Source organism: Aedes aegypti, chromosome 3 (genome assembly GCF_002204515.2).
Source record: "Aedes aegypti strain LVP_AGWG chromosome 3, AaegL5.0 Primary Assembly, whole genome shotgun sequence".
NCBI classification, from domain to species: Eukaryota; Metazoa; Arthropoda; class Insecta; order Diptera; family Culicidae; genus Aedes; species Aedes aegypti.
In genome coordinates, this window is record NC_035109.1 from 342,876,367 (window position 1) to 342,898,519 (window position 22,153).

The following is a 22,153-nucleotide window of genomic DNA, read 5'->3' on the forward strand; positions in this document are numbered from 1 at the left end:
TCTCTGAAAACTTGAAAATTTGAATGTGTTTTTTTAATGGTTTCAGAAGCAAAACAAAAATGGAAGCAAATTCCGCATTCCAAGCGTACCTCCTCTGTGCGCATTTCACTCATTCGGTTTGTTTACCACCGTTTGCACAAAACTGTGTACAGCCCCCTTTGCACAGAATCTGTGCTGCATGAAGAGAGGCTGATTTTGTGTACTCGGCACTCATTTCTGAGCGTGACAAGTTTAGCGTGTATAAACAGACACGGAACAGACAAAACTCGATCTTCCGGAGAAAGAAGCGCCATCAAGATGAACGAGATCGCGTAGCGATGGAACAGCTGTTCTGCGCTAAAGACACACGGAAGTTCTACGAGAAGCTTAACCGTTCGCGCAAAGGCTTTCTGCCACAAGCCGATATGTGCAGAGACTGTGACGTAAATCTTCTCACGAACGAACGAGAGGTGGTCGAAAGGTGGCGGCAGCACTACGACGAGCACCTTAATGGTAATGTGGCCAGTAGCGAAGGTGGCACGGAAATAACTTTGGGAGCACGCGCGGATGACGCGCGGAAGACTTCCGCCTCCAGATCTCCAAGAGGTAGATACGGAGATTAGACGGTTGAAAACAACAAAGCCGCTGGGGTGGACTAACTACCGAGCGAGTTGCTAAAATACGGTGGTAATGCCAAGATTTGGGAGGAGGAAGTATTGCCGGAGGAGTGGATGGAAGGTGTCGTGTGTCTCATCTACAAAAAGGGCGACAAGTTGGATTGCGCCAATTATCGTGCGATCACATCTTTTTTTTGCGCCGCCTACAAGGTACTCTCCCAAATTCTTTGCCGCCGTCTATAGGTTTTCTACGGGTTTTTCCGCTGGATACCAGAATAGACGCTGTTTGAGCCGCACCTCCTGGTGAACAGACGCTTGAGACGTACCTCCTCAATCTAGCTGATGTCAGAAGGACAACATTGAACAGGCTGCACTACCAGCTAAGTACGCAACCCTTAGCTGGCGGTCTTTGTCATCGTTTGACCCATGGAAGCGTGAGGTTGGAACCAGAGCTGCGTTAAACGCTCCTTCCTAGTAGTCGACTCACCGTTTTGCAGGTTCGAAGGATTAGAATTTTAGAGGATTCGAATACATTAAAAAGATGATCAATATAAAACTTACTGAAATAATTTTTAAACAACTCAACTCACAACAGTGCTAGCAAGATCATTAGCAAAACCCTAGGAAGATTCATTGCTTTTATTTTTTTGGATTCTCTGTATGATTCTTGGTGGATATGCGACGAAATCTATAGGAAGATCTTTGACAGAGGCCTGAAATTTTGACGAACTACAAAAATCCCTTCCATCATCGATTGTAATTTTCAATTGCCCCATATGTAAATTGTGAAAAAGTCTCCTATGTTCCATGTAGGTAGGTATCAGGTGGTAAACTGTAGAATTTACTCTGAAGAGAAAAGGATTTCGGATTAATAGAAATCGGCCTTGCCAGTAACGCAAATTTCACCTTAACGAACTATGGTTTCTCTGTTTATTCTGTGGGTTTGTCAATTTGAAGTAGTTCCCTTACATAATAACTTTCAGTTTGTTTTTCTTCTTCTCTGTAGATTTGTTCTTTTTTCAATTTTCGTTTTGTAATTTACACTATTTGCAACATTTCTTAATAGTGGATGATACTAGGCGGTAGGGCCAGGTTTTCTGTGTGTTCAATGATTTTATCATATGGGAGAAGAAAACCCGATTGTGTGTTTTTCAGTTTGTGTAAATTAAAACAAATGAAAAGATTGCATCCAAAATTGAGAAATATGTGTCTTTATATGTACGTTGCGTTTGTGAGTTTGAAGCGAAACAGGAGGCAGGGTGGGAACACGGATATTTACGATTTTACGTAGTTCAGTTTCCAAAAACGGTCATAGGTAGGTGTTCGGTAGCTACGATTAACTTCCATTCTTTCTTTTGTTTGAGTTTCCATTAGAAACGACGACACTTCTAAAGCTGGGAGGTCTTTTACAAAGACCATTAACACGTTAAATGTTTTACTTGTGTTTGTTTGCCCTACGTGGAAACGATTACTTTAGATGGCCTAATTTTCCTAATCAATAGTGTTCTACATCTGATACAGTAGACGGGGACTTGGGGATGGAGGACTAATAGCGTAGTAGTATGGTACATACTTTACACGGGAAAATATTTTCCAACCAAAGCATCCCACCAATTGGGGGAGAGATTAATGCTCAAACGTCTCAGTTAAACTTGGTTTCAACTCTCTAAGATGAATGCTATTATATAATAACATTTGTTTTTTCGGTAGTATGTTTTTCACCCGAAGGTAAAATCTCTTTGAATTCCATCTTGAAAGATATTTTTTCGTTAAGCCACAATTAGTTTTTACTCAATTTCGTGTTAAGCTAGGGTTTCATGTTGAGTTTTCTAATATTAATTCTTCTATGGTCAAATCAACCGATTCATTAAATTAGGTAAGAATGCTTCGTTTTACTCGAAATGTAGGATAGTTTAACTCAGTTGAATCACCCTAATGGGATACTCTATTAAATGGGTTCCATTCGTCATGAGGGCCGAAAACAAAATGCTGCGATAAACTGATTTGACTATGAGAGCAGTTTTTTTTGAATGAATCAAATTTAAAGCATGAATGCCAACGAGAGGATGCTTTATAACCAGATTCGCCCATTGTAGTCTTGTGTACTGTTTTGGTGGAGCAATTGACTGTTGAGAATTGGTTGTCTGCTATCTATTACTAATGCTTTGTGATTGATTCTGTAATTTAGTCCAGATTGATAACGAGTGGTTGAATTTTCGATCGAATGATGTTCGCGTACTATTGTGAGTATTGGGTTCAAATTGCTTATTTATCTTTTATTTTAAATATAGAATTCTACTTTGAACATGCGTACTTCAGTTATTGAAACTGATAATAACATAGACGGGAACTAATTTGGCCTTAATACTAGGTTTGCTCACAGTCATCTTGTTGATTTACTTCTTTAAAACGTATTTGATTTTTGTTTGTAGGTAAAATTAGTTCTGGTAACCAATTTCTGAATGACAATGCATCGTTGATTCTCTTTGGTAATTACGACAAATCATAACTGGGACTTCTCTCAGAATACCTTATCCAATCAACGATGCATTTGGTTCTCGCAAAGCTCATTTTGTAGCAGTTAAATGGAAGATTTACACGTTTTGTCTTAAAATATTGCTCTTATAATTAATTAACTGAAATTCAAAATGTAATTGTTAGTTTAACCAAATCTTTGAAAAGAGAAGCAAAAACTTGTTGAAAACTTATTCTGAAAACTGCAATATAATTGTGCAACAATAGCAAAATAAAATTGACTGTTTAACCTAAAATACGAAAAAGATTCGAAACGTTACAATGAAGGTATTTTCACGTTTCTCCTTTTGCCGTAGAAAACCTTTCGAAAGACAAAAGAAGATGACTAAAAACATACCATAAAAAACTGTTAATTTGAATGAGCAAAAACTTCATCCTCTCAATCACATCCAGATTAGGATTTGTGTCAATGTCGATCCAGTTAATTCTACCGGGTAATGGAATTGCAACGTTTTGTCGGTTCCGATTGAATTTCAAGGTACTCCCGGATGAGTCATATTTCCTATCAAATTTGGATGTGTTTCACATTCCTGATGCAATGCTAGGTTGTTGTCATAATTAAGAACTAACTTTTCACTTATTTTCGGTTTGTAATCATTTTACTTTGCTTAACTTTTACAACATTAACTTACAAGCTACACGTTGTATTCTCATTAAATATAATGTTGATCACAATTTTTATTGTTTTTCCATCTTTTTTTCTCATATCATTTCAGCTGCTTATAGTTTTTCTTAACTAAACTAAATATTCAGGTCGAACAACTCAGGAAGGAACATCATTCTATGTACAAATTCTTTTGGTTTTGAATATTATTTCATAAACTGTAATTGTGCATTAAGTGCAATTTTGGTAAAATTATTTCGAGTAGATGCGATAACTTCGAAAGAGTACAGTGGCAACCTAACCAGACTGAATAGTTTCCTAAAGATTTATACGATCAATAAGTCTCTCAAATGAACCAGTCTACTACGGTCTAGTGATATTTTGTTCAATCTTTTTCCACTTAATATTAATTTTCAACGTCTGTCATAAGTTATTTGCTGGCATAGTTCAGTTTGGTGAAACGACTTTTATCATCCAATTCATTCGGGGCAGAGAGCTGCTCTCTTAACATTCTAAAATCGTCAAATTGGCTGCTTATTGTTGTCCTGTTGTTTCTGCTACATGTGGTTTCATCGGTTTTGCTACTTACAAATTATATCACTTACTAAAATACTCAGAAAAATTGAATACATCCGAATCGAGTGTCAAAAACTGCTCTTTTCCAAACTTATCTTTAAAACCGTCGTTCGTGTTAAAATAAACTACATACTTTCTGTTTCAAAATCCTACATTTTTTTTGTTTTCCGTTCTGTGTTTTGTATAAACTACATTTGTTTTGTATGCATTGAGTAATATCAAGTGTTTGCTTATTGTTTCCGTTCGTATTTGTTTATCTTGTAACGTAAGTGCAGGGATTTTTTCGACGATTGATAACGATGATAACTGGAGCTTGCTTAAATTTGTTTGGGTGATTCGTAACTTTTTTCCGATTACAAAAAAAAAAACTTGAACAAAAATAAAAAAATCTTTTTGGCTCACCGTAAGTAGCTCACTAAATATTTTCTGGCACACTGTTTTATATGCGATCATATACCTCACACGGTTTATACTCTAGCATCTAGAGTAACTCGACTAACTTAGCGTAACAGTACGTCAATAGGGGCTGCTTTCTTTGGTAGTAGCCTCAATACTACAAACTTCTCACTATCGCACATAGATATATACAAACAACTTAGAAAAGAAACGATCAAATGAAATAATAATCCATACAATATAAAATACCGACGAATATGCGAGTAATCTCTCAAACAAATGTGTTTGTGTCGGGAAATCTGTACACGTACACAATGTAGCATAAAACACCTTTATAAAAATATAGCTGAGCTTGGTTGTTTGTTCTTGCTTAAGTACACACACCTTAACAGGCGAGCAGGATTTCGGAATAACCGGAAGTCCAGGATACTTAGAAATCCATCACCTCCATACTGAAGGGCTTTTTCCGGGTCGGACTCGCAGCCAAAGGGTTGGGCGTCAGGTGGTGCTGGTTTTTGAACTGAAACGTCTGATGGGAGGCTGCCACGCCAGCGGCTGTCAACGGTGAGGACTTGTTCGACAGCATCTTGCCCATGGTGGGCGGTTCGTCCTCGTCGTCACTGTCACTGCGGACATTCACCGGTCCACCCAGGGCCGGCCCACTGAAATCATCGTCATCATCATCCTGAACGCGAGAAAGAGAGAGAGAAAATGGATATGAACGTTGGTTCATTAATGAGAAGGTTTTTACAGTTGGTTGGTACTACGATCGTGCATATTAAACTTTGGAATAAATTCGAACGAAAGTTGTCAGAGGTCTACAATAAATCAACATCACTGAGAATGAATGAGCGCATATATATCCGAAAAGAAAAACTTATATGTTTTTAAATCACTTGCTTACGAAGAATGCATTGTCAGAATTGTTAACAAGCATGCTTTAAATTGTAAACTATTATCAATAAAGTAGAACTTCTAAAATACATCAGATATTTCAATAATGTTGCATACAATATGGCCCCATAAACAAATGCGATTATTGTACTAACTTAAATTTAGTAAATGTATTTTCCAGTTAATGTAATTCTGACATAGCTTCGTCTTACAGAATTCTGTTTTAAAACTTGTTTTTACTAAATTGTTATATCTCAAAACTAAAGAAAAACATCGAAGGTTTTGTTATCTCGAAAACTGATAAAGATTATGATAGTCGCATCTTTCCCTTATACCGTTTTGATCAACATTACGGACAGCTTCAAATTCCGGACACTCTATTTTGTATGGGAAACATTTCACACGAAATGTTTCAATTTTTGCCACTCAAATGTTCTCACTTTCAAGGCTAGTTTCAATAAGCATTTTTCATAGATATCTATGCAAATTTATAATGCCCAACTGCCTTAGACGTCTCTTTAGTGGTTTGACGATTTCGATTGGTGGTTTGGCTTTTCTATCTATTATTTTCATGAGCAGTCCGGAATTTGAATCACAGTGTCCGGAATATGGGGCAAAAGTGAGGGATCGTCCGGAATAAGAATCATGAAAAGGTTACACATTTCTATTTATTTAAAGTAATATATGTTGTGGAATCAAAATCTTCACTCACCATTCGAAAGTTAAATGTCGAAGTTGATACGAAGATGAATCATACGGAATGATTTATTTTATATGAATTCTGATGAGTTATACTTCATTGAGGCCTTAAGTGACCGTAATATAAATCAAAACGGTACGACAAACAAATTATTTTTCTGTTCAAACACTTGGGACCTTAATGATTCACTTTGGCAGCCAAGAATGCACCAAATAGCTCGGGTTTTAACAACCAAGGTATGACTTTCATAAGATCCAGCTACTTTGTTTGCTTCGCGGATGCCGTGGATATCGTCGACAGAACATTTTAAATGAACGCCTCACAGAAGTCCAGTTTTCTAAAAAGCTGTCGGAAACCCAATTTCCAAATATGTTTTTGATTGAAAAAAGTCAAACATTCATATACGATATCAGACAGTTAAGAACACGTACGAAAAATTAAAAAAAAATGGTTCTTTTCGTGTGTTGACCCTAAAAACGTGCATATATTCAAAAAAACAAACTCAATTATTTCATGTTTATCTCCATGTTCTACATCTCAAAATCTCTCCCTATGTTGGTGATTTTTTCGGTCCCTTCATTCTGCATACATTATTACTCTCCATATCTCGATATCTCCCTATCTCGATGTGATTTTCATTCCCGATTTTCTCTCCATGTATGCCCATTATCAAAGGTTACTAGACTAGATTTTAGGGATTCAAAACAATTTGCAAATACGAAATATCATCCGTTTGTTTTTGACTTTCCTAGTGACGGAGAAATTTTCAATCTAGTATTCATTAAAAATGTGTTCTATATCTCAATCTCCCCTATCTCGATGGTCCCTCAAATTTTCAAGAGCACAAATCTGGAGAACCAAACATTCGTTTAAGCTGAAAACCTAATCGATTGGTCACAAGCTGGAGGTGGCCAATCGATTAAGTTTTCAGCTTAAACGAGAGTTCGGTTCTCAAGAATTGTGCTCTTAAAAATTTTAGGCTTGGCTTCGATTCATCTTCACCTTAAGAAAGAATCATCTTGCCTAATTTTGCCTAAACATTCGTTTTGTGAAAAAGTTGAGAGCTTTCATGGGAAACAGTTATTTTATTAGAAACTTGTTCTAAGAAATCCAAAATATAGTAACTTTGCACAAAATAGGGTCTGCATCTTTAAAATACCCAGATAGCCGTAGCGGTAAACGCGCAGCTATTCAGCAAGACCAAGCTAAGGGTCGTGGGTTCGAATCCCACCGGTCGAGGATCTTTTCGGGTTGGAAATTTTCTAGACTTCCCAGGGCATAGAGTATCTTCGTACCTGCCACACGATATACGCATGGAAAAATGGTCATTGGCATAGTAAGCTCTCAGTTAATAACTGTGGAAGTGTTCATAAGAACACTAAGCTGAGATGCAGGCTCTGTCCCAGTGGGGACGTAATGCCAGAAAGAAGAAGAACAATCCCTAAAATACATTCCACAACTTGTCATTTATTGTATATTGAGATATTTTCAAACATACAAGTATCAAGATTCTTAACAGCTGGTTGATGTAATATCCAAAGCTTCAACAATCTTTTAGTAGATGCAGCTTTAAGCCAAATTTTACAACGTTCAGAGCACGTGAATTGTTGTTCTTTTGTTTTCAATGATTACGAATAAAATTCTTGTTATACAAAAGCGCAGAAGGGATAGCTGTTTTTGAGCTGAAACATCACAAATCAAAACTGTTCCTTCATAAGGACTTAAATGACATGAGCGATTTCTCTTTATCGACCTTCTCTTTCGCTAGAAACTTCACCTTCATAAAAAAATCTGCAATATTCCTTGTCTATGAAGCAAGATTAACTGATTTCTTATCATACAGCACGAAAACATGCTACGAAACCTGAATCAGTGTTCTGCAATAATGCAAAGAGAGCAACGATGAACAGGAATCGATGAATGCAGATAAGCCCTTATGGGAAATCAATGTCGAAATATTTGTCTAACGGTTGTTCAGAAAAAAACGAGAATGATTTCAATACCTTTCTTAATCAAAGTAAAGATCGTATTTTTTTTCTCTTCAAGAGAATTGCTCTCTGGATTCCCTAAAAATGGGTGGCATGTTTCTTTTTGCTCGGGTGCTGTCAGTTCAATCGAAGATGGCGTCGAAACAGCAAGCACTCCGCGAGCGTGTTGTACGGTTTTATGAAACGCTGTACGGGCCGAAAAAAAGGAACCCAACCAACTTTCCCCAGTGCCATCCCATTGAGGGTTTTTTCAGCTCCCTCAGTGCCTTACTGTATAAAAATATTGGCGGGCTTAGGATACAGTAAGCAGTTGACCCTCGTGGAATTGTATCCGGAAGATGGATGTCAGTGCCGTCTAACGCTCTTGTGAGAGCATCGCGACTAAGTTGCTTCTCCAATATTTATGGACGTTTTTTGAAGAATAAACATTATGTTTTTAATAAAAAAATAGGGAATCGTTGAAAACAAAAAGCTTTTGCTATAGAATTGAAAAAAAAAATCTATTTTTTTTTACTAAACGCTCTTTACAAGCCGATTTTTTTCGACCAACTGCTAATTTCGCAACGTTTCCTAGTGGTACTTAATGCGCTGAAAGTTCATTCACGTCCTTGAAATACTTGTAAAAGTATAAAAGGAACAAAACAGACGAATAGTGATTGAATGCTATCACTCTAATGTATTTGCATCCAAATATAAGTATAACTGAAGAAACAGTTTTGTTTGAACTTTCGAACAAATCCCAATGGATGAAAATTGAAATCGTTATCAGAATGGTTAAATTTCATATACACTTCTTACCATTCTTATTTGAAAAGAATAAAACATCTTGTAGAACACGAAGCTTTTTTTATCCACCGTAGGTATACTTTGGAAATTTTTGGAAAGACAAACTTCTTTTAACTAGTGGTGTAAGTTTATACAAAAAGGTATGGCTAGAGCGGACGAGACAAACTGAAACTTGCATATGTTGTTGTAAATGTTAATCTAGAAAATGTTAATCTAGAAACTTGGACTTTCTATTTGGACTTCCATTTTATCGTCCAAACTCCCCTAGAACCAAATCCTGGTTGCGTTACTGGTCAGCTTGATATCTTTTTCAAACTAGTAGCCACGGAAAACTTTGCCTTGCCATCAAGTCGGCTATTGAAAGACGCTTTGAAAACTCTCATATAACAGATTACTGCCCATAAAAGCCTAACTGTCCCATATTGATTTTCGAACCGGCGTTTATGTACTTATTTCCCAGACAACCAGAATGCATGCATAATGAAATCACCTTTTGTGTTATGCGATGTTTATATGTGTAATGTTTCACGTATAAGATATCGTGAAAAGGCCTTATACGTACAAAAGTGGAGGCGATATACGTGCATGTTTTATATGATGAAAGAAAGCATGCAATGCGAGTGTGTAGATTTTATTGCGAACTAATCTGTACTCTTATGCGACTTAATTTATGATAACAAAATTTATTTGACAGCTTCTACGGATTTATCCGATTTACTTTGTACGAGTATACGGGACGATACGAAATGTACATATGAACTCATAAAATAGCGTTTTATGCGAGGAAACTCATCGATGAAACGATTTAATCCATCATTTAGTGCGGATGTGATGCAATTTGTATGAGTAAACGACTTTGTTCGTAAATTGTTATGCGACTTCTGGTTGTCTGGGTTATTGTCAGTGCTGCATATTCTATGGATTGTATTCAAAGCTAAGCCTATACTGAATTCAAAGAACACTTCATCAACTATGGCATACAAAATAGAAAAGTATTTAAAAATATTGCCTACCCTGTTACAAAAGAATTTCCCTCAAACTTCAATTTTTTGTTGGAATTGCAAATATGTTGAAATTTTAAGTTTTGATACGAATTCAATAAACTTTTTGAATTGAGCAGTGCTTTACAGGTTTAGCTTAAGATCCTGCAAAAAAACTAACTGTTGATTCCAACATTTCTTTAAAACTAATTCGAGAAGTTTTTAAGATTTTGGCTTAAAATTCATGTTTTCTTGTAATATATTGAAGCATAATCATTGACCAAACCAAACTGAGAGATTCAGTATTAGGTGAAGAAAAAACAATACTTAAATATTGGAAAGCCAAGAGAAAAAGGAAAATATTGAAAAGTATTAATCGGGGTGCCCGAGGCATTAGCCCCCTAGACACCCCCCCCCCCCCCAAATTCGGGCCTGCCTGTATGTTCTAAGAACATCAAACTGATAATTAGATTAGGTATTGCAATAATGCATGACAGACTTCTATATAGACCTGAGTTTGGCAATAAAGGTGTAATACTTCAAGCAGTCTTCAATAACTTACCAATTATTTGGTAAGACCTCAATAACCTACCAAGATTTGCTTCAAACAAAAATTACAATACCATGATGATACCAAATTGTGATACGGACTACTGAGCAATACTTAATATCAAAAAATAGTATGCTATAATAGACATATGTTTCTGTCTGTTATATGTTTCTGCTCGGAAACCCGTGAGCTTCAGCATGATCTTGCAGAACAGCTACGCGTTTACTTCGCCGGTACCGCTCAAGTATCTAAATCCCAAGATTCTATTAGCAATTTTTGAGTTGTCGTCCAATCGATCCAGGTGAAGTTGAAGTTCATGAATGTCTCAATCCCAAACGAAAAATCAGCTTCGGAAATCGGGTTATGAGGAAAGTGGATGGCAACGTCTAATAGGAGGTCTAACTGTACTCAAGCGTGTGCTAAAATAAGGGCGTGAGTCGCATGATCGATTTCTCTTCATCGATCCTTCTGTGAATAAAAGTGATGCAAATTTGTGAGCATCACCTTAGGACGCAATATTGCATAGCTGGCAAGCGGTCTGAAGTTAAAAAATGCTAACAAATTCGTATATTGTCACTTTTATTCACAGAAGAGAGGATCAATGCAGAGAAATCGAACAGGCGAATAATGCTCTTATTCTAGCACACGCTTGAACTGCTGTATCATTTTAATCACTGAATTGAATAAAATATTCTGTACTTCAGTTATGATAGCTCGCTTTTCCTACCACAAAGAAGATTGATTTACACAATAGATTATTAAGAGAAAAATCTGGTTTCGCATTGTTTTACGATGTAGTGAGTCCATTTTCTCCTGGAACAACAAAAGTGCTCGAAACCATATCACCAACCGAGTTATAGACAGAGAGTAAATCGATCACTGCAGTTACACCCATATGATACTAAATGCGAGACTAGTACTATGAACAAGAACAACAAGAAAATAGGACGTATTGATTTTTTATCATGCAAAAATATTGGAAATAAGATTATTAATAAGCACGTGTGACATGCATCAGATTAAACGATCATAAACAACAAAAGTATAACAGATAAAAGCACAATAAAGGCGAGGTTTGTGCGTGACGTTTTTTTGTGTGTAATATTGAATAAGAACATCCACTACACACTACGGTGTGTACTTCAGGAATGATCGCCGGGGTAGTTACCATATTGTCAACAAATCGTCATCGTCCTTCTTAAACTTAGAGCCACACTGTATAGTCATTCCTACGAACTAGCATCAGAATCCTCGGTTTCGGTTTCAATGATCGGTAGTAGTGAGGGAGGTTGTTCAAATGTACGGTAACTGTCACGGTCGCCATTCCAATTGCTCTTGCTGTTGTTGCAGGCGATGATGAAGATGGTGGTTGGTGGCCGAGGAGCTTCAATCCATTGTAATACAGTAGTACTCAGGAAAACATCTATTGGTGTACTAAGTAATTTTGAATTTTGTGTTACGTTATGTATATGTGTGTTTGCTTTTGTGTTTTGTTCTTCTCAATTGTTTGGTTTTATCCTTTTAGCGTTAACGCGCTTGTGTTGTATGTTTGTTATTTTTCGTTTACAAATTACTGGACTCCGTTTCTTTCTGCATTTATTATGTGCTTTTTACTTTTTAACGACGTTGCTTCGATTGCTGCCGGTGGTTGCAAGGATCGGTTTCAGTGCTGAAGTTGTCGTTGTCATTCTGGTGGTTGCTGCCGTGATCGCCATGCTTGACGGGAGTGCAGTTGTCGTTGAAGTTTTCCTCACCTTGTTGTTCACCACCACGCTACTGTTGTCATCGGTTCTGGTCTATAACTTTCAAATAGGTAATGGGAATGAAGCCATGTTGCAGCGTTTACTTGATTCGGATTCAACGTGAGATACACACATACACATACTGACTGAGTGTTTCTGGATTTGAGTGGGCGGAATGAGCTTGATGGTCAAATTTTGATTTTCAGATAGCGCTGAGTTGTTTGAATTTCGATTTGGCTACGCACACATTCAGATGATGATCACGACCAGTGGAAGTTGCTACGCTATTACTACAATGCACCGCTACATCGTCTATTGATTGATGGTGGTGTTCTGAAGGGTTTGAGGAAAGGGGGTGTCGTACTTTTTGCGATGGTTGAAATTTTATCGCATAGATTTCGGGAAGTATGATTAGGGAAAAACTTATGATCGTATCTAAGGAAAAGGAAAATGATAATAAGACAGGGAATGAAAAGTGAGACCAAAATGTTGATTAGTACCTGATTTCTTATATAGAAATATTTGCGATGGTTCATGAAAAGAAAGTGAGATTTTGACATTCCAATGATTATGATTTTCTGATCCAAGCTCTGAGATTTTGAAGTGGATGAACATATTTTCATGATTTTTGTTATGGAAAAATCTCACTTTCAATCAGAAAGATGAATCGACTAATCGATGATCGTAAAATGAGACATAAAGCCGATTGAAATTGAACAGCAATGAAATGATTGCCAATGTCTTGTTAGATGAATGATGTTAGCGCTTATGAGCTACAATGTGGCTTAACTTACATCAAAGTCTCCGATGGTGAAGCGCGTTCCTGCCAGTGACTGTTGCGGTGGTAAGTCTGGACTGACCACCTATTTCGTAGCGTACGTTTTGCAAAACGTTGTGGTAATGTGTGTGTTTTATTACATATATAATGGCAAGTGTTTTGGCGGCACAGAGAACATTAAGTGATGGTTATAAAAATTGTGACAATCAGCGGCGTGTGTTTCAGTAATTTGTTAGCCATTGGAAGAATAAATATACAAAAAGAGAGAAGAGAACAATAATTTTCAGACTGTTAGTTTCTGTTTGATTCATACATTTCATTGTTACATCTACTTCCTCGTTAGTATGTATGACAATTGATAATTTGACCGAACAAAATAATTAATCAAACTAATTGAAACATGAATCAACTGAAAGCCTGTATCCAAAAGAAACCATCCTTCGTCATCATATATGGACACCATGAGACAGCATATTTCCAATCAGCACACGATATCAAAGTACCAGAACAAAAGTCGCTTCCTCTAGCTGCAGATGTATGGTTGTGCTTACACTGCCAAGCTCTTTGTTAACATGTCATATTGTCGTATTTGCAAAAAGCGTTTACATATTTTTTATATATTAATCCTTTTTTTTTGTTAACCATTTGGTTGTTTCGATGATTCTGATGTATTTCTTATATTTCTTAATAATTGAAATAAACAGTAATCAAATGGAATTCTCATAAAGGATTATTTGCTGAAATAAGTTAATTCAAAAGAACTGAAGAATCTCCCCACGTTATGCTATGTCTCAAACCATCCTTGGATTAATAGGAAAACTATTACATTGTTTGCTATGCTCGTACAGATTATCACAATCGTCTGATGTTGGTCTGCGTAAATACAACAATTACCATCAGAAGAATTACAACTGACTATACTAATACAATTCTCTCTAGGGCACTCCTAAGATCAACATAGCTTCTAACGAATAAACCATCATATAAAAAATATTCTAATATCACGTTGTTTTTGCTACACAGTACTCGCGTCGTGAACATTGCATAAAAGTACAATAAAATTGTTGTAATAACATGTACAAACATGATTAGATGATTTACGTCATTTTATCTATTTTATTGCATATATCTGAATGTGATTTCACGCAATATTAACGACGGAATTGAGTTTGTAGTAAAATGCAACTATTTTTATTGTTAAGAATTAAACGATTAGAATTAATAATAACCTGGAATAGTAGTGTACGGAAGAAGTTGCAGAATGATGATTTTTACAGCACGAGTCGTAATAATTTCGACGAGTAGGATAATTTCGACGAATGCAGTAAAAATCGAGTTCTGCTACGAGTCACGTACAACATTTTTTTGCAATTTCGTAGAAGACCACTTGAGGGTATCAGAAATTATATCGGAATGCATTCACCATTACTTTACAATTTCCGAAAAATTGTTGTGTTCCCTAAACTCGAAATTTTTCCATATTGTAAAAAAATGGCTCACAACTAAGTCACTAGTCACCTGTCAGCTAGGTGTCCAATATCCTTCAAATAATTCTCTACGACCATGTCTGAGATGGTTCCGGGCCATTTGGCCGAATGCCGTTTGGCCGAACGCCATATGGTCGAAAGGGTCATTTGGCCGAACGCCATTTGGCCGAATGCTGTTTGGCCGAAATTGAAAACGAAAGTGAATTACAGTTAGGATGGGTTTATGATGAATTCCAAAGAACTTATTCACCTTATTCATAAAAAAGGATAAATCATCATTGATATACATAAGCTTTTTAGTGTTAGTTGAAGAAACAGTCAGTGTTGAAAGAACATCCTCAATGTAAGCAGTTGTTCACTTCGATGCTAGCGGTAATAGCCACTAGCAGATGTTTTGGCATTGCGTTTGTAGTTAGCTTTTGACAGTAACTGAAACGGTTTAAAACTTATTCGTTCTTCTGATCGATCGGCTTGCTTCGATCCCTCGAACCGTACTAAGAAGGTAAAAGAAGGAAAAATCTCTGATGAAAATTTAAGCAAGTGTAATGCATATAATCATTTTATCAGTACAACTACAAAGAACTGCCGATGATTTAAAGAAGGAAAAAATCCCAATTAAAATATAAGCTAAACTATTGCCGATAGTAATGGAACCAGTATAACTAAGAAATGCCTATGTTTAAAAGAAGGAAAACAATCTGATGAAATTATTACACCGGTGGTAATCCAGTGGCGAATCAATCATCACCTCAGAGTCTTGACGCGAAGTGTGGAGTTCACAGCTTCGTCCTGAATTAAAGGGTCGATGTTATCACTCTCTTGGAGCTCATATAGTGGCAAACATGACGTCCCATCACATCATAAAAATCAACAAGTTAACTAGCTTATCAGTTATTGTGTCACACTTATGAATCCTACACATCAGCGTTGTAGCCATTTTTTTTTTGTTCATGATTCGGCCAAATGGCATTCGGCCAAATGACCCTTTCGGCCAAATGGCATTCGGTCAAATGGCGTTCGGCCAAACGGCATTCGGCCAAACTGAGATACCGTCGATGGGGGTGACAATGGGTCTGGGGGGTGAGATTGGGTCAAAACGGGAAAATATGATTTGTGAAATATTTCAGCTAATAACGCTGATATTACTAAAATTTATAATTCATATGTTAGGGAACATATTATTACACGTAATTAATAACAATATTTTTTGTTTAATATATCAACAAACTTGGATGTTGAAACTAGACAAAATTTACAAGATTAAATTTCTCCTGTGCAAAGTATAATGCATGTATTTTATTATCTTTTGTTTTATAAGTAGAAGGTTGAAAGTCTTTTCAATACAACTCGCATGTATTTTCCGGAATCTTTTTGATTTTTCCACAAAAATTTCATTTTTTTCGGTACGGTGTCTAAAACATTAAAAATGGGGGTGAGATTGGGTCAAGGAAGAACGATGGTGAATGAAATCACAAGTCTACTTTTTTGTCGTTTTACGGTATCATGTATACTCTTTCTTCATTAAGATGTGTTTGTTCTTTCAAAATACAGCATCGCTGAAACATCAAACAAGTCTAGTTGAGGATTCCGTGCATTGAATAACAATTGAACTCCGATCATCAAGATCAGTAGTCGAGAAGCTTGACCTCGGGGCTATATCACATATGTAATAGCTTGGCATCAAATGCGAATGTTGTTTGAAACACGACTGCGTTGATGACATTTGATAGCTGTTTTCTTCAATCATCATCCATCATTGAAAAAGCAAAGCTACTATGTTCAATTTTGTAACATGTCAGCAATTGCGCCATTTGGCAGCAGCTCTAAATGCAGGGGAATAAGGAATGTCGTATTTCCGACGATTTTTTACAATTTATCTGTATTTCGGGTACAAACATGATGTACTACAATAATGTTCAGAAATTACAAAGGAATGATACTACGGTTGAACTTTTATGATAAGGCATGCGGTTAAGAATCTTGTAGAACAAAAACTGTAGAGAAATGTATGTTTTACAGATACTTTAATGAACAGAAATCAATTTTATGAGGTCAAACCTAATCTAATCGGCATACAGTGTTCTCAAAAGTTGTAAAGTACTAAGTAATAATACGTGGTGGTATTTATTTTGATTTTCCTATTTCCAAATTCTTGTTAGAATTTTTGGAATGTAAAAAAGAGCCAAAAAACACAAATTCGACTTGAGGCACCTCCTAATCTTCTCCAAATTGGATGAACATTTGTCTGGTTGTTTGTTTTAGTACTGCAACTAGGACTAGGGGGTGACTGGTTGAATCCCAGAAATTTTGGTTTTTGTGAAACTGTCTTGTACATACACACCAAATTTTAAAGAAAGAAGAAAAGACACGGACACCGTCTTCAGCCATTTAGCTGCACAGAATGTAACTTAACACTAGACAACGGACAAGCATGCTCCATTGGCACAGCCGAGAAAATTCCTGACGAAAAGTTTCGACGGCTGAAGCGGGAATCGAACCCACACCCCATGACACGAAGCGATTACTGCCTGACGACACTAACCACTCGGCCACGAAGCCCACATTTGAAGTTTATTGGAGTTAAATTGCGAAAGTTATTCAATAAATAAATCGTACATATCCGTTTTTGACCCATTGTCACCCCCAACGACGGTAGCTTTAGAAAAAGCTGAAGTTCTACGCCCACAGTTCGACAGTTAAAAAGAACTATAAAATTGACTTATCCTCGGCCGACTTCAAGATGGTCCCATAAATAACCGGAAAAATACCCAATGCAAAAGCTAGTTTCATTGTGTAATTGAGTTCTCACATAACGTCCGTAGTTAAAACTGTAGAAATAAGTGAAGTTGGAGTCATGGGTAAAAGTTGATTGAAAAGGAAGTTGGGGTCATTTTAACCCGAGTTGACCCAGTGATCCACCGTAATAATCCAGACGTATCCAATGCAAAACTGAGGCAATCCGTCAAAAACTGCCGAGTTGGCAGCAGTTTCAACTTATTTTTCCATTCGCTGGGCCGATAGAGATTAACTAAATTTCCAATAAATTTATAAAGAAAAAAAAAAAGATTAATGTGGTAACTCGCTATTTGCACATATCGTTTTTCAATGAAATTTGAAATGAAATGAAATTTAGATCTCCAAAAAGATTGGCTGATCTTAGCGTTACTCGTACCTTACTTATTCTCTTCCAGCACACAATCGTCGTCAGGGATTAAAAATCAATTTTCCCATTAATCCGGTTTCCTGATGGATATAGTTTTGTTATAGGAAATAAATTTCGACGCAGTTATCACCTAATGCTTTCTACCGTTGAAACCTCTTTTTTCCTATTCATTGCTCTATCGAAGTGAAATATAACAGCAATAACCCACTGCAACAATGTTCCGTCGTTAGCAATCACAAAAATAACTTCATACGTGATTGACCACGAAAGCGAACTTGACAAAATAATCCATGGATTAATGCGCGTGTACACTGGTCGAGAAAAACCAAATATAGTCATATGAACGCAGACCTACAATGGAAAGGAAAATGCGGAACAAATAAAAGGAAAACAACTTTCTGTCGAAATCAACCAAACAAATCGTAAAAATAAACCTAAGTTCGCGTGTTCGTGTGAGAATGACGTTATAATCGCTCGATTCCGGGAATTGTTTGCTTCCCAGCTGAGAAAGGAAGAAAACTCCACAAGGAGTCAAGTCGATTACTATATGCCATTATGGCGAAGAAACTGTACGGACAATACGCTACACTATCACTTACATCGTCTTCGTCAATCATCTCTTTGGTAGACGCCGTCGTTTCGTTTCTTCGGATCGAGCCCTGGTGGATGTCTAGGTCCACCTTGAGGATCTGGAACCGTCGAAGTAGGAACACCAACGGCATCGGAAGCACAGATGCGACGATCATGGCCAACGCGATGGCCATCACCCAGTCCGGGTAGGATTTGTTCTCGGTGATGCCCTGCAGAATGGTGGGATTTTATTTGCTGGGAGCTTTTTTATTGAATTGCTCGCTTCTTACCAATTCGCCATTCCACGCGGAGTAGGTAGGGCTTTTAAGTACCATACTCAGAACTGAGGACAGTAGAATTAAGAACATGATGACTGGCCCTATATACCTCCAGGTTAGCTGCCAATAGGGTCCAGGTCGGATTCCAGTCATTTGATAGATGTCCTCCGTGAATCTGCAATATGAAAATTTCATCTCAATCTACCGTTCCGGGCTAGCACATGCATTTTCTTACTTTTTGTGTCCATAGATGTAGATGACTGCAATGGTTTCCATGAGGGCCACCACAACCAGGCCAATCGTTCCGGCAAACGAATCGAACATCTTGAGCCAATATTCTCCCGCTCCTGTGGTGAACACTAATCCCACCGTGAAGCAAAATAGACACACGACTCCTATTTTCGGTATAACGGAAAAAGCGATAGAGCAAACAAGAAAGCACGTTACACACAGATCACGCTGTTAATCCTCTTGTTGTGAAGGTTGGTATGGGCCACCCTATGGACCAGTTCCACCACGATTACCGCTGCACCTACCTGTGACGTAAGGCTTTCTGATCCGCTTAAAGATATCGATGTCGAATATCGTACACAGCATACCCTCCAGTATGCCAATTTGCGAACCCAGTCCCAGCGAGAGGAGCATCGTAAAGAACAGGACGGCCCAGAAGGGTGCACCGGGCAGCTGAACGATAGCCTGGGTGAACACGATGAAAGCGAGTCCAGTTCCTTCGGCGGCCTGTGAAGATAGAGTTGAAATTGTTCGTAAAACTATAAGCTAAAGATGCCTCGAAGCCAAACCTCGAATCACAAATCTAGAGAATCAGACAACCGTTCTTGCTGAAAATTTAACTCACTGGTCACTAGCAAGTGGTGACCATTCGATCAAATTTTTGGATTAAATGGTTGTCTGGTTCTTTGGATTTGTGCTCTTGACAATTCGAGGTCTGGCTTCGATGGATCTTCACCTTAAGCCTATGCACAACAGTTCAGTTGGGTTCAGATAAAATGAGGAAATCCTGCTCCAAGAGCTGTTGAGATCAAAAACCACCAGAGAAATATTTCGCGCCCATGTTTTGTTCGATTCCAGCCATGCAATAAAATCAGTTCAATCTACATTTTCATTAAAAACTAGTGGCCCCGGCAAACTTCGTCTTGCCATCAAGTAGACTGTTGAAAAACGCTATTGATCGTCCCATACAAAATGACAGTTTCGTTCGCGCTAGTTTTTCCATTTTTTCCGGTGAATCGCCTGGGATATTTATACACACAAACACGTCGGAACCCTTGACGAACAAAACGGAGAAAGAATCATTCAAATCCGTTGACCCGTTCATAAGCCATTTCGTGACATACAAACACCATTCCATTTTTATTTATATATCTAGATGAGTTTGTTGATAACAGTTTTCGACATATCTTCCTATGACCTTTCAGCAGTACTAACGAGACAACACATTTTGTTCGGAAAAATTAGGGAAACCACCAAGTTGGATTGTTCCATAATGAAAATCAACATCAGTTCTACTACAGATTTCTGCACCGTTTGACTCAAAAATGAACCGTATTTTGGTAACCTTCCAATTTTTCTCGGAAGGTATCAGAGTGAGAAGCAATTGGTGTAAGTTTCATTGAGATACAAACATTTTCGAGTTTTTTGAAAATTCGCATGAAAAATGGGTTTGCAATTTTCTCAACACCTACTTTTTACAGATGGGACTGATTTGCGATTCATGGGAGTATGTGAGGATTAAATTCCAAGATTCAATTCATGTTCGTATGTTAGCAGTGGTAAATGAATTGAGTAAGCACTGAAATTCAATTCAGAATCAGTTGAAAACTTCCATCTGACAGCATACTTAGAATTTTTTTGGTTAGGGGGGTGTTTCAAAATTTCAAATTTAGCAAGACATAATAAGTGTTCAAAAGTTCAAATTTAGCAAGACATAATTATCATCCCATTCTTTGTATATTTACTCGACAAGAGCTTTTAAATTGAAACATTTTGAAAAACTAAGTGCAAACAAATTTACTATCGATCTGTCAGAAATCACGAGAAACTTTTGATTGAACTTTTAACTTATGTTTCAAAGTGGTGATTATTTAAGTTAGTTTTCCTTTATTCTAGGTTTACTTGATATCTTAAATAATTCAAAATGATGCAATTACAAATTATGAAAATACTAGAAAACATAGCATTAACTGTTAATAAGCGTTAAAATTATTCTACACATAAATCTAGCCTGCAAGAATCAATTTGATGTTCATTATACGAAAAAATACGTTTAAATAGTCAGAATAGTTTTATTAAGATTGCAAGAGCACTCGGTCATGACTTTCTTCACTGATGAGAAAAAATGACCTTCAATCAAGCGTAGAAAAGGCTTAATTAGTCGAACACAGTATCACTGCAAAGACTTGATTCTTACAAATTCTGTAAATTCATTTCACAGAAAATTTGTGTAAAATTCTCACAAAATCATTAGAAGGATTTCTCAGAATCCTTAGTATCAAATTTTCACAAAATTCTGTACAGAGTTTCCACATTCCACATTCTTGGGCTGATTCCTGACCGATTCTGAACAAGATTCATATAAAATCCTGGAAGATATCTTACACATTCCAGAAGAAGATTTCAGAATGAAGAATCTGAGGGTATCGTAGAAACAATTTTTACAGAATTCTGTGTAGGATTTTTGCAAAATGTCATGTCACGTCATAATCATAGGCAGAATTGTCACATAATGATGGGTGGCATTGTAAAAAAAAAAAAACTCTTAGTAGGATTCTTATAACATCTTTGACCTTATTCCTAATAAAATTGAGTGCTAACGCGCTTGTGCTTAAGTCTGACGTTATCTTGAACAACTTATTTGCAAGCTCATTAGAAAATACTGAGAAGGATTCTTACTGAATCCTTTGTAGGATACACAAAAGCAATTATCTTGTCAACTTTTCCAAAAGATATAATGTTTGCTTATTCGTTTTAACAAAAATATTTTAAACGCTTTGGCCTACCGTGTGATATTATTTCTGAAATTTGACCCGCGGTTCAAAAAGGTTAAGCAGGCTCGATCTATAATAGTTAAGAACGTTTACGAGAATTAAAAAAAAAAAATTCCGACATGTTCGGACGCCAAATAACTGCATTTGTTTTTACTTAGACTCAGCACTCCCGGTTGCAAATTTATTTTCGAATTTTATAAACTTTATAAAATTAACAGTTATTCTTGTATGTGTGTCAAACAATTAAAGACCATCTTCTTTATACTGTACACATTGTTCCTCGTTCCTCCCGCGAAGATATCTTGCTCAAACGCGCTCTCAAGACTCGATTGAAGATAATTTCTATTGTCTAACTGTGCCTTAACGTTTTATTTTAAGTTACCCGATCAGTGGCTTAAAACAAAATTATATCACAATTATATCAAGATTTGTTATTGAAAACAAATTTTGTTACTTTTTTGTTGGAAGCACCTTGAGTTGATGGAGGAAATAACAACACAATTAAAACAAAATCAGTTAAAATAA

General features: G+C 36.8%; 1 protein-coding gene across 5 annotated transcripts in view; it reads right to left on the reverse strand.

Annotated features, from left to right (window-relative positions):
- Positions 1–1,496: 1,496 nt before the first annotated feature.
- Positions 1,497–22,153, reverse strand: part of LOC5579118 (sodium-dependent neutral amino acid transporter B(0)AT3) — a 106,458-nt gene continuing 85,801 nt past the window's right edge. For 2 of the 5 annotated variants that reach the window (XR_002502489.1, XR_002502490.1), the window contains exons 7-13: positions 19,160–19,361; positions 18,859–19,018; positions 18,636–18,798; positions 18,375–18,575; positions 13,142–13,210; positions 11,774–12,401; positions 1,497–5,392 (exon numbers count right to left, since the gene is read on the reverse strand). Coding sequence is in view for 3 of the 5 variants with exons in the window: in XM_021854025.1 (XP_021709717.1) it covers positions 5,138–5,392; positions 18,375–18,575; positions 18,636–18,798; positions 18,859–19,018; positions 19,160–19,361 (981 nt within the window). In the remaining 2 variants the exon portion in view is untranslated. The other 3 variants (XM_021854027.1, XM_021854026.1, XM_021854025.1) reach the window with 3 other exon arrangements.